The following is a 23,352-nucleotide window of genomic DNA, read 5'->3' on the forward strand; positions in this document are numbered from 1 at the left end:
TCTCCATATACACAATGCTCCACGTGTAGTGTTTCTCCTGGAGAAAGACTTGGAAGGCCGGATTTTACCACTCGGACATTAAAGTGAGAAACTATCCACGACCTGAACGCATCCAAAATGACCACGACTGCAGTCTGCTTAGGAGGGCCTATTGTTACTTTTCCTGACTCGACGGAGGAAATTAACATTTTTATTTGTTAAGAAAAAAAATATATTTGTGTATGTGTGTGTAAATATATATGAAAGTAATTTTAACTTTGTCTTGGATTCTGCATCACTTTCAAGGTCTCAACACCATGCACACGAATTTTATCCCAAATGGCAGGCTCAGAGATATCAAAATAGGGAGAAAACATGACAAAGAAACCTCCCACTATTCTGATGTGATAACTTCCTGTCTGCAGTGATCCTGCACTGCTAACCTTCCTGAAGACTGATGGTCACGGTGAAGACATGACCATAATCTACTGGGATTTGGGTAGAGCACCCTCTTGGGAGGTCACTTTCCTTTTCCAAAAGAGGTAAAATATTGTTACGAAAAGGTCTTAAAGTTATTTATGCGTACCTCCAGATTGACAGCACCTCTACACCTCTTGTAAATGCGAGACGTTTACTGCATGTGAAATGCACAGCATGGACGGCATACGAGTAAGAGTTGACAAAACTACTGTCGGCTTGACTGACCACCCTTTCCACAGAGGCAGAGAACAGAAAACAGCGTGGAGAACTGGGTGCCCCCAAGGACTAAAGGTCCAAGGCAGACCTGTTACTTGCATGGAGTCTTGGACAAAGTCAAGAACGTTTGAAGAGTTTGGGGATGTTCTAGAAAACCTCTGTACTGAGCACCTCTTCTCAGTGAAAAGAAGGTCTAAAAGAAATAACGCATTTAGAAACCTGACCTTACTGTCAGCTGTTCAGATAGTTCTTCTGAAGACAGAGTCAAATGCGCTGAGAAAGGGCGACAGGAGTGCCAACGGAATGGCTTTGTGGGAAGTGATCTGTGGTTTTCCTAGTTTATGCTTTTACTCCTAACACACAGTGAAGACAACACCACAACTATGTCACTTAAGTGAAATGTGAAATATGTCTTCAGGACCAGGTTGAACCATAGGGTCCTTAGCTCGCCTAGTGGATGTGATTGTGTGCCTGTTGGGAGTGTGGGGATGAGCAAGCCCATCCTCCATCCTATTGCTTCTCCGGATATTATGTGTGGCCCCCTGGAGTGACCTCCCTACCACTGTTCCCTTCCTCCTTTCTCTCTTCCATCCCTTTCCTCTGTTCCTGCGGGTCTGTGCCAGACAGTGGGTCTGAGCCTCCAGAACAGTCCCCTGCCACTCAGTGAGCTGTCACTGCCACCGTTTCCTCCTTTCAGAGCCAGGCTGACTCTGTGGCTGCTGTCATGGAGAGTCTATCCCTACTTCTTGATTCCAGATGGTTGGAGGTGCAGGACAACAGAGGGCATTTCTGACTTTCCCCAAGAGCATGGATGTCACGCTGACTCAAGGTTGTTACTGCTCATAGAACCACAGGCAGTGAGTTGGTTTAAATTACAGTCAATGAACAACAATGTAAGAATAAATACACTCAATGTGAAGGAGGTTTTCAGATGCTCAATTTCCAGTAGTTTTAACATGAGAAGTTCCTAACTTCTACCCAAGAAACAGATTTGCAAGGTCATTGGAAATTTCTTGGCTGCCATTTTGTTCCAAGATGGCCAATAATTTTTTAAAAAGTTATAATGTAAGGGCGCCTGGCTGGCTCAGTTGGTGGAGCATGTTGACTCTTGATCTCAGCGTTGTGAGTTCAAGTCCCATGTTGGGTGTAGAGATAACTCAAAATCTTAACAACAACAACAACAACAACAACAACAACAAAGTTATAGTTTAACTGGAGAAAAGTGAAATAAGAACCCTTTTTCTTTCAGCCAAAAAAACCACATGAAGAGGTGTGGTGAGAAAACTCGACTGGCTGGGGTGGGAGGGATTGGGGAGTTTTGAACCTCGAGGCGGCTCTGCCCCTTACTCCCTCGGGTCAGGCTCTCAACCCCCCAGAGCAGCAGCCTCCCAGGTAAACTGGGGGGGAGGGCATCAGCCATTCACTGGGTGTTTCTCCAGCACTGCCCCTCGGGAGCGAGAGCTGCCAGCTTGATCACCAGCTCTGTGTCCTCCTCAGTGAGGAGGAGGTCCTGAGCCACAGGCCCTGCATGTTTCCTGGGGACAAGGCGGCTAAGCTGCAGAATACAGTCCTCAGCTAACCCGCCGCACAGCCTGTGACCGTGGCTGAGCCCCACAGATGTCAGTCCGTGCCTATAGGAAAGGATGGCTCTCACAGCTTGCTTTGGCTGTGTGCTCTTTTCATCCAGAGAACATGATCCTTTCTGGCTTATCCTGTGTGCAGTTTTGCACCTACGTTGTGTGAAAAACCAAACCTGGTGGAGCCTTGCCTCAGGCTGCTGGAAGCTCGCACACACCAAAAGCTCAAGAAGGGGACTTGGCATCTGGATGGTCACCTTCTTTCTTCCTTTCTCCTTTCCTTTCCCCTTCCCTCCCTCCCTCTTCCTTCCCTTATACAGAGAACATGAGCAGTAAAGGGAGAGAGAGACTCTCAAGCAGGCTCCATGCCTAGCGTGGAGCCCAATGAACCATGAGATCGTGACCTAAGCTGCAATCAAAACTTGGACACTTACTAACTGAGCCACCAGGCGCCCCTGGGTGGTCACTTTCAATGAGAGCTGTCACAGCCTGACTCACCCCAGCAGCATTTACCACCTTCTGGAGAGAGGTTTTAGTCAAATGCTCTGCACTTTTTGAGCAGATCGTAAACTCTCTGCCCCTGCTTCCCAGGCAGGTTTCTCACCCCGGGCACTGAAAACATTCAGGGCAGACAGCTCTGTGGGGAGGAGGCTGTGATTGGAGGGACACAGAGCAGCACCCAGCCCTCCATCCCACGGCACTGCCTCATCTGTGACAATCAAGTCTCTAGGCACTGCGGCATGTCCCCCAGGAGGAGGGGGACGTGGGGATCGGGCACGCTACTCTGGCTGAGAAGCACTGTGCATGCGGCACCAGTAGATCACAAGTCAAAAGTGATGCATTCGAGACCTGTCCAGGGAGTGGAAATGCCCGGACCAAGGGCAGGCACTGGTTTTGTCTGGTTTCCCTGCTCTGGGTGGCTCTGCAAGATCGTGTCACTCCCCTTACGTCCTGTCCCCTCTCCTCTCCAGACCACGAGGCCTGTAACTTGCTTCCTCCCTCACAGGAGCGGCAAGAAGACACATGGGGCTGAACCCTAAGGGTGCCTGAGCTGGAGTCAGAACAGAGTGGGACATGGGTCTTGCTGATTTGGGAGCTCTCCTGAGATACAGTATTTAACACCCTGGCAAATGCCCCAGGAGACGGTATGACCTTGCTCCTGGGATGACTCCCAAAAGTGTGGAGGAAGCGGTGGCCCAGGCTAAGTGCAGCTGAGATGTCAGAAGTGCCGTGGCCATTGGACGGGGTGGGACAAGATGCCTCGAGGAGCCTGTGGCACATGCCAGAGACAAGATCACAATGCAGGTGCCGGGGGTTCGGGAGTACGGCTGTGCTGGTCGCAGCAGAGAAGGATGTTTTTAAGAAAAAAGAAAAGAAAAGAAAAAAGAAAGCAATTCTGGAGTGTTTATTGAATGCTGGCTGTGGCAGACCCAGCCATGGGACACCAAATAACCACACGCTGGAAAGGTCCACCGGGAGCTGAGTTCCATCAGGCCCACTAGGTTTAAGGCTAGACGCAAGGTGCACAGCTGGGATCAGGCACGAACACCAGAGGGCACAGGGGAGCCTAGACCCCCATGTCACCTGCCACCAGTGCCCTGCCTCAGCTCACACCTACGGCCATATGGGGGACTCCCTACGAGGAAGCCTGGTTTGTGGGTGGGCTGGCCCAGGGTATGGACATGCAAACTAAAATGAATGGCAAGTCCACTGGTGCCTCACCTAGACGTAGTTGGACAAGATAACGAGGAAGGAAAACACCGACAAACAGGAGGTGTGCCTATCAACCAGCTGGTGTGGAAGGAGAAGTGATCAAGGATAGAGCATACAATGACTGAGGGTGGTGGCCAGTGGCCTGGCTGGCTGGTCAGGGGCCTGGAAGAATGGGGACAAGGGTCTCTGGCATGCAGGTGACTGGGGAGATGTGTACTGGCCGTGTCACGTCAGTGTCCAGCAGAGAGCACCCAGCGTGGGGAGGAAGCACACAGCTCTGTGAGATGGTCTTGGCATGACAGACATGCAGACGAGGTGTCGGGGGAGGGGATGGGGGTGGGGAGGGAGATGGAGCTCCAGGGCACAGGGTCTGGTTACTGTTGCCACTGAACATCCAGCCTCCAGCAAAACACAGATGCTACTTGGTGGCACATTAACTGTTGTCACAGGAAGACCAGCTTACTCTGGTCTGGGTTTGCTTTCCTGCCCGAGGTCCTCATGAACACCACTCTCTGAGGCGCATAAGGTGCCTGGTCTACCATGGGGTGTGCCAGGTCAGAACTCCCTCACAGCAGAGAGGGTGTGGGAGTGGGCCTCTGACCATGGGGTCCACTGGCCGTGTCATATTCATCATTTCCAGAAGTTGCCGCTGATGGAGCACTGGGATGGTGTGAGGTACAGGCGGAGTACCAGCCTGGAGGTGTGTCTCTGAAGATGGGCACCTTCCTCTGAGTTACAGTGTACACAGTGCATCAGAACCCTTGACATGGTACCAGGTCCCCAACAGGAAGAACCCCTGGGCTGGGCAACAAAGGAAGCAGGTGCGTCCCCCTCTCCATACCAATGATCTGAGGGCCGTTGTGCCTCTGGCCCTTGAAACTGGGCTCTGCTGGTTCTGAAGGGGCACATTAGCCAGTAGTCACAGCACGGGTCCCACTGAACTTTAGGGTATGACTGCTACCTGGGCACCTTTGCCTGCGGGTCCTCCCTCACCCAGCCACAGTCACGAATGTGCAAGTGCAGCAACTTGGGCCTCAAAGGGATGGGGGACCTGTGTCCCACCGCAAGCATGGCCACCGAGGCCGGTGGAAGTGGCAGTGGGACTAGAACAGGAAGGGAGATGATAAGGATTGGGGTGACTCTGAGGCCAGATGTGGCAGTGGGGGCCGTGTGGGTCTCCTAAGCTTCTTCCTCTTTCCTTTAATCTTTCTGTTTGGAGAACAGGTTTAGACTTCTGGAAAGATTATAAGAGCAGTGTACAGGGTTCCTGTAAACCCCTCACCCAGCTCTCATGATAACATCTTACAGGACATCTTACCATGATCAAAACCAGACAACTACCATCAACATGGTACTATGAACCAAACTACAAACCCTCTGCAAAGTTTGCTGGTTTTTCCGTGAAAGTCCCTCCTCTGACCCAGAACTGTGACTGAAATCCCACGCCGCACGGAGCGGTCAGGCCCCTCCGTCCCCTCCAGCGTGGGGAGTGCCTTGGTGTTGTGGCGAGCTCTCTGAGCACGCAGCGCTTTGGAAGGACCCTGCTTGGATCTGTGGACTGTGGCGCAGCCGGCCTGCCCGGCGTCCTCCCCACCTCGGACCCCCATGTGTCAGGACCGACAGATGGCGGAGCGATGCTGTGCTGTTCTCATGGCAGGCCAGCGCCCACGACGGTCTTATTTCTGGGGAACTCTGACCACTCAGTAAGGTGGTGCCTGCCAGGCTCCCCTACTGTGAAGTTACTATTTTTCCCACCATAAATAATGAGGAGGTGCAAATATCTATTTTCTCATCATGCTTTTACATTTAACTTCAACATCCAGGTGCATCTAACTTTAACATCCTTGCCTGCAACAGTTTTCAATGGCTAATCCTTCTCCTCTACAACTCCCCTGGAACGAGAGCCCCCCGCCCCCCCATGTCTATGAAGAGGTGGATCCGAAGGGACAAGGGGTGGACTGTGGTGGTCACGGGGATGTGCTGCCGAGGTCTGTCCCACCTGCTGGGAATGCCGTTGGCGGCCAGCCACCAGCTCCTTTGGGGACTCCCTTTGCTGCAGAGCCACCCCGTCCATGGGCACAGTGCTCTTCCTGGGCAGCCCACACTCGGTGATGATGGACATAAATGAACCAGCCATTTCGGCCCACTGTGGGCCAACTAAGACAGGCCATACATGCCCCAGAATGCCCCACGGTGGCCCCAGCATCCCTCTGTACAGCCCCCCAACCACTGCCATCCTATCCTGCCCACAGGTATGGACTAGTATTTCCCTGCCACTCTAGGCTCCACCTCCGTGTCTGCTGTGGAGACCCCAAACCATGACACCCCCTTATGCCCTGCTTCAAGGAGTAAGAAAGGCAATGCGTGTAGCTGCTTGAAAAATCAAAAGCTACAAACTCTTATTGTGGATGGATTAAAGATTAAAGAAGGTAAAACCTCACAATGAGATGGGAAGACTTCTCTTATCCTAAACAGCTTTGCTCCTTTCATTTGCTTTTCCTTAAAAGTGCAGATTTTAGGATAGTTCGGTCTGTTGAGCATCTGACCTTGGGTCAAGTCATGATCTCACAGTTCGTGGGTTTGAGCCCCGCATCAGGCTCTGTGCTGACAACTCGAAGCCTGGAGCCTGCTTAGGGTTCTGTATCTCCCTCTCTCTTTGCCACTCTCCCACTCATACTCTGCCTCTCTCTCCCTCTCAAAAGTAAACACTAACATTTTTTTTTAAAAAGTGCGGGTTTCAGGTTATTGGGTTAGGAACCTTCTGACTGTACACTGTTGTTTGGGTTACAAATTGGGTATTTACTTATAGCAGATATTAGTGTTGACTATGCAGAGATAGATTCCTCACCAAGTAAGGCCCTTCCCTAGGAAATGATGCAACACAGTGTCAATAAACATTCTATGAACCAAAACATGAACACCGCCTATGATTTCATGAATTAAGAATATGAGTTAATGAACAGAATTGAACTATGAGTGCATTTGATGGAAAGTCTCCACAGAATGACACCCTGTATATATTTAGAAAAACAATAACCAAACTAGATTTCTTTAGGAAGTTTTCTAGAATAATTTTTAAAAACAGAGGTACTCACAGATGCTCCTCCCATAATCTTGGGGAACATAACGGTGGAACAGCCATCTGGACTCTGTCCAAAGGTAGTATAGGGTGTCTGAAACCAAGCCTTTTCATTGGCCCAAACCACATCACAAAGAGGCAATATGGAGGCTCCTAGTCCAATGGCTGGGCCATTTACTGCTACAATAATAGGCTTCTTAAACTGAATGAAAGTATTCACGAAGTTTCTAAAATGAAAAATAAATGAGAAATTACTCACGACATTGTGTATTCGAGCAATAGAAAAATCTACTGTTATAAAATTCAATATATCAAGATGTAAACTCTGTGGAAATCAATTCAAGTTGATTGAGGCTTGTTGAAGGCCTTCTCCCAGAAATAAGCCATAGACTTATGTACTGTGTGTTGTAAGGAGTTCACAATACCGTTGACACTATGTGAGAGCGGCTGTTGCTACAGGACCTATGTGAAGATCACGGGTGAAACACAGCCAGAGGCTGCTCTTGGATTTGTGGCTGGCTCTAGGTCCAATCCATCTTTCTCTTCAATCTTCCTTCTCTTTAAGACATAAGGAGCCCAATAAACACTGTGGGCTTCAGAAGACCAATCTAGAAGCTCTCCCAAAGAAAACCTGGTACGGGGCACACAAAATGGTGAGGTGTTTAGAGAAGACTAGGGCGTTGGGGTTAGAACCTATGCAGTCTGAGTCTGGACTCTTGGAATGTGATTTCAAACAACTCATTGACTACTTGGGAACAACAAATATTTCCTGAGTTTATATAGAATTAGATGGAATTACTTAGGGGAGGGGTGTAGACACAGGAAACTTCCAGGCTGGTTTAAGACAGGAAACCCAAGGAAGAGCAGCAAGCACCACAAACACATGCCTGCACACCACTGTGTGCCCCAGTGGAGACTGATTACAGCAGGATCTCAGAGGAGAGCAGTAGTGGTCGGGCACCTTCACAGAGAACGTGGATTTTGACAAAACTGAGCCAGTGCTATTTCTGGATCTGTTTTAGGATTGGACTGGAAAAGTAGGCTGCTCTTCAACTGAGGGTAGGCTGGTGCCATACTATACTGGGAATGTGCATCTTCTTCCTACCACTAGAATCTAATTTTATGTTCAGAGGTTGCTGCTTGCTATGATTTCACATGGTGAAGAAAAGGACAAACATGTACCGACATAAATGGAAGGTAATTCCTTTAGGGTAGTCAGAGTTCTAGATCAGAATTACAGAATTCTATACCTGACTCCCCTCTTCAGTACGAGAAGGAACAATCTGGTTGCTCTCTGCAATTCAGTAACTTAAAAGCTAGAGCAAATCTATTCAGATTATCTCTGAAAATGCTGACTTAGATCTTAGACGTCTCCCATCTTCCCAGATACTGACACAAGAGGTCAAGTAGTTTTTGGAGGAGGGAGGGGAGGGAGGTTTGGGGCGTGTATGTGTGAAGAACAGGAGAGAGGACACGGCACAGTCTGGCAGCTTGCACGCCCAGCTCCGGGGACTGTTCTCAAAGGCACCCTGCAGTCAGTGCAGACCTCAAGCCCACACGGTTCCCTAAGGTTTGTGGAATCTTCACATAGAACGAGAACTCACTCATTCAAATGAAGAGCTGCTGTAAGGCTTTGTAAATGAGAGCCTGAGGCATTGTTAGAAAGATCACACTGGGTTTTAATGATACAAAGAGAACCAGACAACCTTTTAAATAGGTTCTTGGAATAATGTAGACAATTTACATGATGTGACTTCACTTGTGCCATCTTTTAAGGATTTGGGGCCAATGACATGAGGGAAATACATCCTCCGCGCTTAGTTACTGATGACTCTCGAAAGGGTCTCCACGATGCAGAGCAGACATTTTCAAAACATGCTCCCGGGTGCCTGGAGTTGCCGGCTTTCATCTGCCTCAGGTGAACAGGGGCCTAGTAGGAGCTGTCCCAGTGCTAACAACATCTGGAAGCCATGGATGGGATGGCAGAGTAACGTGAAAGAAATGACCAAATACTGTAACAAGAGAGTGACTACAGAGAAATGGTCAAAGGAACCAATTACTTGACATAGCAGTGTTCCTTCTCATGTTATATGTTTGTATAAAAGAAAAAAAATGCTTCTAAAATAGATGTTGCAAAATCAAAGTCTGGAGAAATTGTTTGGAACCGATCTTCCCCTCCCCGCTCCCAATTATTTTTTATTTTTGCCTGGAATGACAACTTAATCTAAAACTGGTGGCCGTTTCTGGGGGCGGTATGAATTAATTGGTACATCTGAGCGAAGATCATCTTCCCCTTTCAGAGGACACAGCCGACCATTCTGACATGTGAGCTCTGACATGTCAGAAATGAGGATGATCCACAGAGAAATCTGTTTAGAACAATTACAAACTTCCTAGAAATGCTTTCTCAGAGCTACAAAGTCTTGGCCACGTGGGGCTGTACAGTGAGCCCCACATCAAGCCAGAGACAGGAAGGTGGGGGCTGCCTTTCAGCCTGGGGACAAGCTCTCGGGAGCCAGCACTCAAGGAGGGCCCGTCCGCTGCTTCTGAGGCGGGCGGAACGCACATGTGTCTTGGAACTTAAAATCAAAATACATGAATGTTCAAAATGTGCTCAATGCAACACAGTCAAATCAAATTTCAGCTTCTTGTGAGTTATCTGTGAACTGAGCTATAAAGGCTGTGTTGGGGATAGCAGGGAAGGAAAGAGATTTTATTTGTCATAAAATGAATTAAAAAAAAACCTTGTGATTAAACAAGAGCAAACTTCTACCCATTTTTAAAGAACATTTACTTCACAGATATCACCAAAATGAGTCAGATCATCACCTAAGAACAATAGTCTAGGAATTATTTGGGAAAAATGGAAAATGAAGCATGCAGGAATCTCAAGTTTCAACAGCAAGTTCATGGTCATTTTTCAAGGGAGCTCTCCCTTCACTGTGAAGGTCTGGACTGGACTGGAATGGGGGGAGAGGTCAAGTGCTGGGGGGCATTTGCTGGTCATCTTTGCCAGCTTCCCACATTTCTACTCCTCTCATTCTGGTGGGAGAAGATGCCCGCCCTCTGGGCCCAGGCGGCCCCCAGTCCTTCAGACACTAAGGGGCAGCTAGTGGTTCCCACAGACTCCAGAAGCCTAATGTTATAAACAGACTCATAATAATTTTGTTTTTATCACTAAAGTGCTGAATACTTTTTATTATAACGGATCTGCAAACCAGTTGTGACCAGGAGTTCCGGGAATGGAATTAGCTATAGCAGATACCTGGCGATCTAATGTTTGAACTAATCTTTCTATTTCCCATTTCTTACAGGGGAAACTTGCTATAGTGATGTTCTTTGCCCCCAAATTTTAAGGAATTCAAGACCAGACACACAGAAGTAACAAATATACAGCTTTATGTGGAAAGTCAGTTTTATACATATAAAAATTAATTTAAATGCAAATGAGCAAGAGCAAAGGTTAAGTGAATCTGGTTTAACTAATTATTATTGGATCCTGCCAGAGTACATGAAGGAAAATTCACACTGGCAAAATACATTCATTTAAAAAACCAAGTGGGTTTCCCTAAAGCAGGATTTGGCCTTTGTGTAGAAAAGCTTTCTGTGGGGGAAGAGGGGAGTGACAGGGGAGAGGGAGGGTCTGGAGAAGAAACGGGAATGGGCAACTGACAAATAAATACCTGAAGTTACCTAAAGATTCCACAAATGTGATCTCTCGATCCATCTTTCCTCTGCATTTTCTAATCCCAACAGTGCAAACCTCAGCCACTGTCAAGAGCAATTCAACATGGGAGCAGTGGCTGGATTAGGGTTGAGATGCTTGAGATTTAGAAGTGGCATTCAAGGGGCGCCTGGGTGGCTCAGTTGGTTAAGCATCTGACTCTTGATCTCTGCTCAGATCATGATTTCAAGGTTAAAGAGTTCGAGCCGAGTCGGGTTCTGTGCTGATAGCACGGAGCCTGCTTGGAATTCTCTCCACCTCTCTCTGCCCCTACCCCACTTATGTTCTTTCTCTCTCAAAATAAATAAATAAACTTAAAAAAAAAAAAGAGGTGGAGCTCAGGGAGTGTCTACAGGGAGAAACGAGCCAGAATGCAGAAGGAACTGGCCGACAAGTCTGATTTTCTTATTATAGCAGAGCTCTCCAAATCATAGGATTAAGTGTAAAGTCAGTGTGCACTTACAGAAAATCTACAAAGTTACTGCCCTGAGGCAGAGTAGTTTGTATTTAAAAAAATGAAAATTAAACCCCAGTAATTCATCCTCAAGGCTGGGATGGGTTCATCGTCAGGAAATCTATAAGTTGTCTTAGAAGCACGGACTGTCATGGAATTATGTGTGTTGATCAAGCAGTTTTATTTGAAACTGAGTAACACGATGGTGCTATCCAGGATACAAGTCTGAAATTATTTAGACCAGAGACAATACTTAACTTAAAACAGATTGTAAAATTTCAAACTCTTTTTGGAAAAATAACTACCATGATAGCCTGAAAAATAGCAATGTTCAAAAAGATGAAGGAACCTCTTGTAGGAATGCATGCATCTGTACACAGTGAGAAAACAGACTGATTTGGAAAATTTAGGTGCTGCCCTAATCAGCCCATCAGAGCCATCTTGGGAAGTTTGCCAGCTGCCCTGCACCAACCCACACCCACCAAGACAGAAGAAAGCACTCCCACTAGTCCTGACATGCACCTCTAGGATGGTCTGGGGGACCAGGATGCCCTGTGTCCCCAATGTTGTGGCGTGGGGTCTCAGCCACATGGAGCCCAATAGTCACCCAGAGAAGCTCAACTTCAACTCAACCAGGTATCAAGATTTGGAGAGGATCTAGCCAAGTTTACTTTGCACATCTGTGTATCTAAGTTCCCATCCCCCTGCACATCATCAAGGCAAATGCATACGCAAAGGGTTCTTAGGGGTTATTCAGGGGAAGGTCATTTTAGTGAGGTGGGTAGGACAGTCCAATGGTCTTCCTGGTTGGTGACTGAGTTTCATTTACTTTAAATAAAATTAATTTCTAAATAACTAGATACATTTGATTATACCTCCAGTGGTTAGCATGAGAAGTTAGGGATATGGAAACAGAATATGTACCTGGATATGCTTAACAGAATTAGGTAATCCCACGGAAGCTTTTTGTAATGTTAGGAGACAGTAGGGGAAAATCCCCAAAAGGGAGAGATGGAAATATTTAAAGTTATACTGCTAAATGAAAAAAAGCAAGTTGCAAAACAACACACATTATAATTCCATTTATTTAACAAAACTAAAAATAAACCTGTATTATCTGTATACGTGTGGACTGCATACTTGACAGCGTTTAGAAAAAGGCCGGGAAGACACATGAAGTGGGCTCCTGGAGGAGGGGAGCATGTGCGAGAAAAGGACCCCAAGTTTTCACTTTGTATGATCTAGGTTTATGCGTAACTGGAACTCAGGATGAACCTGAACAAGAATGTGGACTACCTGTACTAAAACAAACTTTTCATGTGATGTTATCGAACTAGCTTGTCATAAAGCCTAGCCAACTTATTTCAGAGGCAAGCAAATGTTAAGTTATTATGTGAAAGAGAACGCATCTTTATTTAAAGGCTGAAGACAGAACATGCTTATAGTACAAATAATGGAAACTCTGGTTATATGCTACTGTGTATGCTAATCATTAGAACATTCCCTGAGCACTCACTGGGTTTGAGCCAGCCTTGAAACCAGTTACTTGCTCAAGGCAAGCAGTAATTTATGCCAGGCCCACAGAAAAGACAGATGATTTAATTAATTTTGATACCGGTGTCTCTCAGTGGAGGGAGACACTCATGTTACTCACAAGGCTTGTCGGAGCCTGTACTACCAGGGGTCGGTAAACGAGGAGCGAGACACTCAAACCAACCATTAAAAAACACCACTTATGCATACCTGATAGCTTCCGCCATTTTAGTGCTTTCCCTTTTTCTGTCATCTGTTAAACGCCGTATAAAATAAATAAAGTCGAGACCGCAGCAGAATACACTGCCCACAGCGCTGAGCAGCACCAGCTTGCTATCGTCGGCAGCAGCCGTGCTCAGGGCACTCTGGACTTCTTTCATTACCTGGAAGTCACCAGAAGTTAAAGTGGCTAAGAGTATTTCTGATACAGAATCCACTACTGGATAATCTGGACCCGGAGAAAGTACAGTATAAACCTGATATTGTTCCTTGTTATCTACAATTTAAAATAATTCACAAACTTCTTACTTCCTATAACCTGAGACTGGGAATGCTGAGGACACAGTAAGTTATATAACTAATTATGAACAAAGTATACTTAGAAAGACATGTAAATCTACGTTATCTTAATATTCTGGTCACTGTGACTCTCAGTAGATAAGGCAAGTTACATAGGATATCCACTTGGCATTTCTACAGTTTGGACAGCAGGTGGCACATTCAACCAGTTGAAAGAAATTAGGGTTCTCTGCCCCTCCCCCCCCTGTTTTTGAACACCAGCCTGCCACACTTGGGACTGAAACCCCAGGTAGTTTGGTGTGCAAATATATTAAGCATAAGCCGTTTTAGAAGGGCACAGAAGCACTGAAAATGATCTCTATGAAGCAAGCGCAAATAACCAACCAAGGGACTCTGCGATCTAAAAATGTACTGGGGACCAGCCCTGACCTGGCTTGTGATGTGACGCTGACCAGACTTACAAGTTTTGTGGAGTTTGGTTTTCATGGCTGGAAAAAGCCCGACCTAGCTGCTCACAAGTGGGAAACAAACAACTATGAGGACATACATTTCCAAAACTTTGCATTTTAGATAACTTCGGAGTTCGTTTTTGAACCTCTACAAGCAAGCAGCAGTCTCCCCCTGGATCCTTGAAAGCCAACTATACTGACAACGGACAGCGGGAATGAAGTTCCACCACAATGCTGAAGACCCACGGCAACGATGGAACTGGGAGCCCAGGCCATTTTAATCTGGCCTGAACAAAGCCCTTCGAGAGTCTGAGGACAAGCTAAAGATGAGCATGCACACACGGGAGTTTGTACGCGAGTCTGGGGCGGGGCAGGAGAAGGAGGCGGACTCGCTCAGGCGCACTCCGCTGGCTGCGCCCGGGGCAAGACCTGCCGGCTCCACCTCGGCTTCCTACCTTCTGGTGGGGCCGGGCGGCGGCCGGAAGGAACCGAAAGGGCACAAAGGGCACAAAGAGCACCGATTCCACCAAGCCCGCCCGAGGAGACAAGGGCGAAGAGAAACATGAAGCACAAAGCAGCCCCAGGAACATCTCTCACCTCCGGGTTTAGTGAGTTATTCTCTGATGATTTTGTTGACAACAAGATGTGGGTGAAGCCATCCTGCTTCCTGACGACAATATCTCTGTATCTGTAGGCACTTTCTGTTTGCCTCACACTGAAACGCAACCGCTTGTCAAAAGGCTGGTCTCTTCGGTCGTCAATAAATTTCCTTTTCCCGGCTGTCACTCCTGTAACAGATGTCTGTATGTTGGTTGTTCCATTGGCTGTTAGCGCGTCCATAAATGGAGATGTACCTGCCAAGAGTTTGAAATCACAGTGGTCTGTGATGTCCAGCTACCGACTCCCTCCCCCAGTGTCGTCTCTGAGTTGGGTAAAAATGCTCATTATGAACGCACGATTTAATGTATCAAAGCAAGGCTGTTAAAAAGTCTACTTTGAAAAGTATTTGTTTTCCTTCCAAGTCTAATAAGGAAATCACCCTCTTATCTTGCCAAAAAAATAAAGATGGAAAGGCACTTGCTGAAAAGAAGCTACAGAATTTGAGACTACTGAAAAATGGGAGTAAAAGAGAATGGGGTCTCAAGAAGAGTACCTAACCCAGGCTTGAGGAGTTGGGACGAAAAAAGAAAGTATCGTATTCCAGCCAAAGCTACCTGCCATTCTATCGAAGTTTCTTTTTTATGAATGGAAGATGGACTTGTACCCATAAGCGGACTTGTACCCAAAATTGAGGCGACCACCAATTTCAGCTGGTCTACCTAGCGCGCTGCGGCCACCCCTGCAGACCAACGCCCCCTTGTGGGGCACTTGAGACTCTCAGTTCTTTCTTCTGACGCCCTGGGAGGTGACTGTCTCTGGCCACTGGTCCAAGTTCTAAATTTTCAAATAGCCTTCTAAATAGAATTTCAAACCAATTCTTTTTCCTGCCACATAAAATGTTCTGCTAATTTCTCCTGTGTCAGCTCCTCAACAGCAGCGTGGTTGCTGTGTCTTAAAGATATGGTCTCCTGAACCTAATATTTCTTATAATAAAGGCAAGAGTTCCATTTAACACTTTCCTAGAATTATCAAATTATGTCAGGGTAAGAATTCAAGTATTAAAGGCAAATAATTATTCATATGAATTTTCTGAATATTATCTCACCTGGTAGGGAATATATAGAGCTTTTGGGGGGGGCATGGAAAAAGGGAAAGAAATGTAGGAAAACTGGATCAAGTTTTACTAATAAAATTAGCATTGGCAGAAGTTCTCGGAGGGGAAGAACATGAATTATAGGTCAGAAATAGTTCCTCCACAATGAAAGAAAATAAGCCAGGACTACCAGAAAAGACTCACGAATGGACATTGAGAGAAGTCAAATAATCTCTCTTGGAAAAACAACAGGGCTTTCATTTCATTTAATTGGTTGAAATACTTTAGAGGTTTCTTTTAAAAAAATAAATTCAATTTTTTGAAAAATAGGAAGAGGTTGTAATACATGCACATAGGTCAAGAATCTACAGCTGTAAAAAAGACACAGAATGAAAGGTCTCCCACCACTCATGCTCTCCATTTGTCCAGGACCGCCCCCTTCCTCAGCCTGCCCCCGACCCTTGTTAGCTACCATGTTTGGTTTCCAGTGTCCTTCCACTGTGTCTTGATATATACATAGGCAAATAAGAATATAAAGACTTCCACCCTGCTTTAAAAGACACAAATGGTCTTTAGAAGACATACTATTTTGTCCTATCTTGCTTATTCACTTAATAGTATCTTAGAACTTGTCTTATCAGGTCATAGTTTGTTTGTTTTTAATTTTTTTAATGTTTATTTTTGAGAGAAAGAGAGTGGGAGCGCGTGAGCACAAGTGGGGGAGGGGCAGAGAGAGAGACACAGAATCTGAGGCAGGCTACAGGCTCTGAGCTGTCAGCACAGAGCCTGACGCAGGGCTCGAATCCACAAACTGTGAGATCATGACCTGAGCCCAAGTCAAGATGCTTAACAACTGAGCCACCCAGGTGCCCCTGTTTTTTTCTAAGGCTCCATAGCAGTCCACTGAACGGTGTTCTATAATCCATTTTTACCAATCTACACTGCAATAAACATGAATAATTCAATGGTTGTTTGATAGTACAAATAAAGCTGCAATATTTAACCTTGGCCTCTGTCACGCCAATGCTGGCAAGTATCTTCAACTGAAAGATCATTTGATTAGCTGTTGTTCCCAGCAGCACGGGGTGTTGCTGAATCTTCTGAGGAAGCTAGCAAGGATCCTTTCTCTTCGTTTTAACTTTCAATCTCTCTACTATCAGAACCTTCTCCAACTGTGTTTAAACACCTTCTTCAAACTCTTATGCTCTCAGATATCCCTCTAATCTGTTCTCAGCACTGCCCTCTCTCCTCACACCCATCACGGCCTCACTGGGTATACACTTGCTGCCTACATGTCCTCTCCATCTTCTCTATGCTCCACTGCAGCGAGAGGCCATATGACCAGATAACTTCTGAGTAACAGGGAAATGGATCACAGATGACTCTGAACCATTAAGCCTGTGTGTGTGATGGGGCACCCCACAGGGGAGTCTGACGTAGCTGGGGGATGAGGACAGGGGAGAACCTTGGTTTTATCCACGGTTATTATTTGGGAGCAGATGCTTCAGAGTCCAAAAGCAGAGGAAGGAGAAGTCAGGGTGGAGATGAGTACTTGGGAACTGGTGCCCAGAGATGACAGATGGATCGAGATGTAGGAGCTCCAAAGTGAAGAGTAAGGAATGAGCCTCTGGGGAGCCACATGTAGGGCCAGGAGACAGCAAGGAAGCAGGAGGCTGTATGAGGCTTCCTTCAGAAGAAGGAGCAGATCCTGTGGCCATGAGGGTGTGTCAACAGTGGCATATGCATCAGAGAGGTGGAGGAGAAGGGAGCAGAGGCAATGGAGGGGAGATTAGAAGCCATTAATAAACTCAGGCAAGTTGTGTCAAAGGGTAAACAAGCCAGACTGAAGGATGCAATCAAAGACAGATCAAAGTTGTCAAATAAAAAACATGCATTTGTTAAAATGCTATTTTCAGAGACCCAACAAAAAAAGAGAACTACAAGCCAATATCCTTAATGAATATAGATGCAAAAATACTCAATAAGATACTAGCAAATCGAATTCAACAGCATATAAAAAGAATTATCCATTATGATCAAGTGGGATTTATTCCTGGGTTACAAGGCTGGTTCAATATTCACAAAGCCATCAATGTGATACATCACATTAACAAAAGAAAAGAAAAAAACCATATGATCCTGTCGATAGATGCAGAAAAAGCATCTGACAAAGTACAACATTCCTTCTTAATAAAAACCCTCGAGCAAGTCAGGATAGAAGGAACTTACTTAAACATCATAAAAGCCAGTTATGAAAAGCCCACAGTCAATGGTATCCTCAATGGGGAAAAACTGAGAGCTTTCCCCCTGAGATCAGGGACACAACAAGGATGTCTACTCTCACCACTGTTGTTTAACATAGTGCTGGAAGTCCTAGCATCAGCAATCAGACAACAAAAGGAAATAAAAGACATCAGAATTGGCAAAGATGAAGTCAAACTTTCATTTTTCCCAGATGACATGATACTCTACATGGAAAATCCGATCGACTCTACCAGAAACCTTCTAGAACTGATCAATGAATTCAGTAAAGTTGCAGGGTACAAAATCAATGTACAAAAGTCGGTTGCATTTTTATACACTAATAATGAAGCAACAGAAAGAGAAATCAAGAAACAGATCTCATTCACAATTGCACGAAAAACCATAAAAAACCTAGGAATAAACCTAACCAAAGATGTAAAAGACCTGTATGCTGAAAACTATAGAAGACTTATGAAGGAAATTGAAGAAGACACAAAAAAAATGGGAAAACATTCTGTGCTCACGTTTCAGAAGAATAAACATTGTTAAAATGTCATTACTACCCAAAGCAATCTACACATTCAATGCCATCCCCATCAGAGTTGCGCCAGCATTCTTCTCAACGCTAGAACAAACATCTTAAAATTTGTATGGAACCACAAAAAAACCCCGAATAGCCAAAGTAATATTGAAGAAGAAAACCAAAACGGGAGGCATCACAATCCCAGACTTTAGCCTCTACTACAAAGCTGTCATCATCAAGACAGTATGGTATTGGCACAAAAACAGACACACAGACCAACGGAATAGAATAGAGAACCCAGAACTGGGCCCACAAGTGTATGGCCAATTAATCTTTAATAAAACAGGAAAGAGTATCCAATGGAAAAAAGACAGCCTCTTCAACAGGTGGTGTTGGGAGAGCTGGACAGCAACATGTAGAAGAATAAAATTAGACCACTTTCTTAACACCATTCTCAAAAATAAACTCAAAATGGATAAAGGACCTGAATGTGAGACAGGAAACCATAAAAACCCTAGAGGAGAAAGCAGGAAATAGCCTCCTCAACCTCATTTGCAGCAATTTCCTCCTCAACACATACCCAGAGGCAAGGGAAGCAAATTGGGACCTCATCAAGATAAAAAGCTTCTGCACTGTAAAGGAAACAAACAAACAAAAAAACTAATAGGCAACTGACAGAATGGGAAAAGATAGTGGCAAATGGCATATCAGATAAATGGCTGGTATCCAAAATCTACAAGGAACTCACTAAACTCCATACCCAAAAAACGAATAATCCAGTGAAGAAATGGGCCGAAGATCTGAACAGACACTTCTCCAAAGAGGACATCCAGATGGCCTACAGGCACATGAAACGATGCTCAGTGTCACTCATCATCAGGGAAATAAAATCAAAACCACACTGAGATACAACCTCACGCTGGTCAGAGTGGCTAAAATGAACAAATCAGGAGACTACAGATGCTGGTGAGGATGTGGAGAAATGGGCACCCTCCTATACTGTTGGTGGGAATGTAAACTGGTACAGCTGCTCTTGAAAACAGTGTGGAGGTTCCTCAAAAAACTATTGATAGAACTCCCCTATGACCCAGCAATAGCACTGCTAGGGATTTACCCAAGGGCTACAGAAGTGCTAATGCATAGGAGCACATGTACCCCAATGTTCATAGTGGCACTTTCTACAATAGCCAAATCATGGAAAGAGCCTAAATGTCCATCACCTGATGAATAGATCAAGAAGATGCGGTATATATATACAATGGAGTACTACATGGCAATGAGAAAGAATGAAATCTGGCCATTTGTAGCAAGGTGGATGGACCTCGAGGGTGTCATGCTAAACGAAATAAGTCAGGCAGAGAAGCACAGATACCATATGTTTGCACTCAAAGGTCTAACAGGAGACCAGGAGAAACCTAATGGAGGACCAGGGGGAGGGGAAGAGGGAAAGAGAGTTGGAGAGAGAGAGAAAACAAACCAAGGGTTGAAGGGGGAGGTTGAGGGGAAAAGAGGTAGAGGTAATGGAGGAGGGCACTTGTGGCGAAGAGCACTGGGTGTTATATGGAAACCAAACTGACAATAAACTATTAAAAAAAAGGAAAAAAAAGATGTGATGTGTGTGTGTGTGTGTGTGTGTGTATATATATATATATATATATATATAAAATATACTCCATATATATATGTAATACTCCATTTTGTGTGTGTATATATATCTATATACACACATACATACACACACACACAATGGAGTATTACATGGCAATGAGAAAGAATGAAATATGGCCATTTGTAGCAAAGTGGGTGGACCTCGAGGGTGTCATGCTAAGTGAAATAAGTCAGGTGGAGAAGGAAAGATCCCATATGTTTGCACTCATAGGTGTAACAGGAGAAACCTAACAGAGAACCATAGGGAGGGGAAGGGGGAAAGAGAGTTGGGGGGAGAGAGGGACACAAATCATGAGAGACTACTGAATACTGAAAATGAACTGAGTACTGAAGGGGGGGAAGGAGGTGATGGTCATGGAGGGGGGCACTTGTGGGGAGAAGCACTGGGTGTTATGTGGAAACCAATTTGACAATAAACTATTATAAATTAAAAAAATAAAATAAAATGCTGTTTTCAAGAACCCAGAGCTACAGCTGCAGGTGAGAGGGTCCTGATGTGGTTATGATGGCTGACAGTGCTTTCCTTGCCTAAACAGGGAGCACATGAGGAGCAGTGCTGTGCACAGGGGCAAACCGGAGGCCACCTGCTTCGGGGGTGAAGGGTGATCTGACAAAATCAAAACGAATGGAGGCTCCGGCCTGCCCAGGAGGAGGGCGGTTTTGCAGACTACACATGCCAGTGTGCTGGTAACAACAGGTGAGAGCTGTCTGGATCTTTGTGAGCTACTAATCCTGAGCTGAATTAATTGGTGCTGTATGAGAACACAGCAAGAAAGACCCAGCAACACTGGGGAAGGCCTGCTGAAGGGTGGGTAGCTGCCTTCCGCCAGACAAAGCCTGCTCACTTTGGATCAGTCCCCTCCACCCCTGAACTGCTCTCTCAGTCTCTTTTCTTTCCCTATTTAAAAGACACACATTCTTTACCTCTACAGGCAGATTTCCTGGTGGCTTCTTTGCACAGAAGCAGGATTTCTAGGCTATGGGGTCTATGCAGCCTTTATACATGAGCTTCACAAAAAGCCCATTTTCTTTTCTTTGAGGAAATAGGTCCTATGGAGCTATCCGTGGTTCTGCAAATGTGGAAATGGATTCATGTTGGCTCATGCTGACCAGGATTGTTGAACTTGGCCTTCATCTCCCTGTTAAAACTGCATTGGCTCACTGGTGCCATTACAGTCCCTGCTGATTTCAGACCCTGTGATCCTGCTAGGTCCTCAGCTACCACACCCACCTCAGTAGGACTCCCGGGACCCCTTGTTATCTACCTACAGGGCCATGTGACATCTAACCGTGCCCTCTCTGGGTAGAGAAGTGTTCACAGCTGGACTGCGTCTCAGAATCACAGGCTGCCAGCGCTGAGCTAGGTCCTGACCCCCCACTCCACCCCCACCTGTCGTTTATGACCCTTGGCCCGTCACTCATGATAACCCAGCCGTGGTGTTCTTTCACCGTCCAGGGCCTTCGTACTTGCTCTTCCCCAGACGTACAATGTCCTTGCCCTAGAACTTCAAATGGCTGGCTCCTTCTGCTCATCTGAATGGCAGCTCAGGTGGGGCCCTCCCACAACCATTCACATCACCGAGGCTTGTTTTCCTCAGAGCCCTCCTCACCAAAGGTATTTCTTCCTCATTTGATTTTTTAGTTATCGTATATATTGTCACTGTACTCCACTAAGCTCTGAGAGAGCAGGGTCCCTGTGTGTCCCATTCACTAATGTAGCCCCAGGGCTTGGAACATTCCATATTTACTGAATAAATGAAGGTAAGGGACCTTCAAGTCCCACCAGCCCAGTGCCCTCCACTCAGGGATGAGAAGGTAAGTGGCCTGCCCAGTGTCACACAGCTAGCTGATCCAGGGGTAGCAGGTGCTATGCTTCAGAGGAAAATCAACTGCTAATGACCAATCTAAAAGGTAAACACTAAGGTTCAGGAAAAAATATCCTCTACACGTAAACTGTGTGAAAATTCACTGTGACTCCCTAGGTTAACAGCTTTGATGGAACAGTAGAGCACACGTTCTCAGTGAGTGGACAGTTCCTCAAGGATTTGGACTCTGAGATTACTAAATGCCTTCCTAGGATTTATTGGCATAAAGGCCAGCCAGGAACAAAACCCATTTTAGTGCCTCTCCTAATAAATGGTTTTCTTTTAACACGCTTGAGAGTAAAAAGGACACCCTCAAACATGTATTTAACCTGTTAGAATGCACCGCTTCAGGAAGCATGTCTCTCTAAAAATGAAATGTGCTTTCTGCTTCCAAATGTAAGAGAGAAACAGTAGCTACATTTTGTTACTTGCCAATGAGAAGAAGAAAACTGAACAAAATCTACTGAACAACTATTTCAGAAGCTGGACACCAGGCAGCGCAGGACCGTGTTCTTGACATCCCAGGCTTTCTGCCTGGAGGCTATTTCCACACGGTAGGTGCAGGGATTCCCAGTGTGGCTCGGCAGAGGTGCTAAAATCAGGAGGAGCCCAGAAAGCTTTAATTTGTGGGGCAGGGTACCGAAAAGGAGGGAGCTACACAGAAAGTTCCAGAACTGCCTAGGGATCCTGAGTCCTTGCTGAACACCAATCTGAGTATCCATGAGGTGAAACTCCACAAGGCTTGGCAGACCATCAACTTTTGAGGAAAAAATTACCTACACAACCTGTAACTGCCAGAGGACACATGGGGCTGGGTGTAATCACCAGCCAGAGTGGGAGGGACACTGGGTCGAGACCCTGGAACAAGTGCGTATGAGTGGAGGAAGTACTCGAGCTCTAGAATAAAAGACACTCTAGAACTGCACTAACACTTAAAAATAAGCCTTGAAAGAATCAAACAGATTTGCAAGTGACAACTGGCTGTAAGAACAGACATAATACAAGTAGACAACAAAATCCAGTGCCCCAAAACTGGGAAGTGTATAACAGCCAAAAAAACTAGTAGACATGCTAAGAAGTAGAAAAATCAGACCTATGATCAAGACTAAATCAGTTAATAGAAAGAGATCTAAAAATAAAAGATGGTGAAATAAGAGAGAAGGACATTTCCAAAACTTATAAATAACCTCAGTGTGCTCAAGAGCTTAAAAGATAGGGGTCCCTGGGTAGCTTAGCCGGTTAAGTGGCTGACTTTGGCTTGGGTCATGTTAGAGCCCCATGTCAGTCTCTGTGCTGACAGGTCAGCTTCGGATTCTGTGTGTGTCTCTCTCTGCGCCTCTCCAGCTCACACTGTCTCTCTCAAAAATAAACATAACAAATTAAAAAAAAAAAGATAACACAAACATATGAATTTCATTGGATATGTTTATTAGACCCTGTGTAAGATAAGATCAGATCAGAGGAAAAAAAGATCAGAGAACTTGAAGACCAATAGATGCTATCAGAAATGAAGCAAAGAGAGAAAAAGAAAAAATAAAGAGTAGAGCTCAAGTGCTCTGTGGGATATCAGACCATCTAGCATATGTGTAATTTGAGTCCAAGAAAGGCTGTGTGCATGTGTGTAAAAACATTTGCA

At 45.6% G+C, this 23,352-nt stretch overlaps 1 protein-coding gene across 4 annotated transcripts in view; it reads right to left on the reverse strand.

The window, feature by feature from the left end:
* Positions 1-23,352, reverse strand: part of CDYL (chromodomain Y like) — a 244,528-nt gene that overhangs the window by 3,409 nt on the left and 217,767 nt on the right. For all 4 annotated transcript variants that reach the window (XM_029944263.1, XM_029944260.1, XM_029944261.1 and 1 more), the window contains 3 exons: positions 14,321-14,577; positions 12,966-13,138; positions 7,061-7,271 (listed from right to left, as the gene is read on the reverse strand). In XM_029944263.1, coding sequence (XP_029800123.1) covers positions 7,061-7,271; positions 12,966-13,138; positions 14,321-14,577 — 641 coding nt within the window. The remainder of the gene's footprint in view (positions 1-7,060; positions 7,272-12,965; positions 13,139-14,320; positions 14,578-23,352) is intronic.

Source organism: Suricata suricatta, chromosome 7 (assembly GCF_006229205.1).
Source record: "Suricata suricatta isolate VVHF042 chromosome 7, meerkat_22Aug2017_6uvM2_HiC, whole genome shotgun sequence".
Taxonomy (NCBI): Eukaryota; Metazoa; Chordata; class Mammalia; order Carnivora; family Herpestidae; genus Suricata; species Suricata suricatta.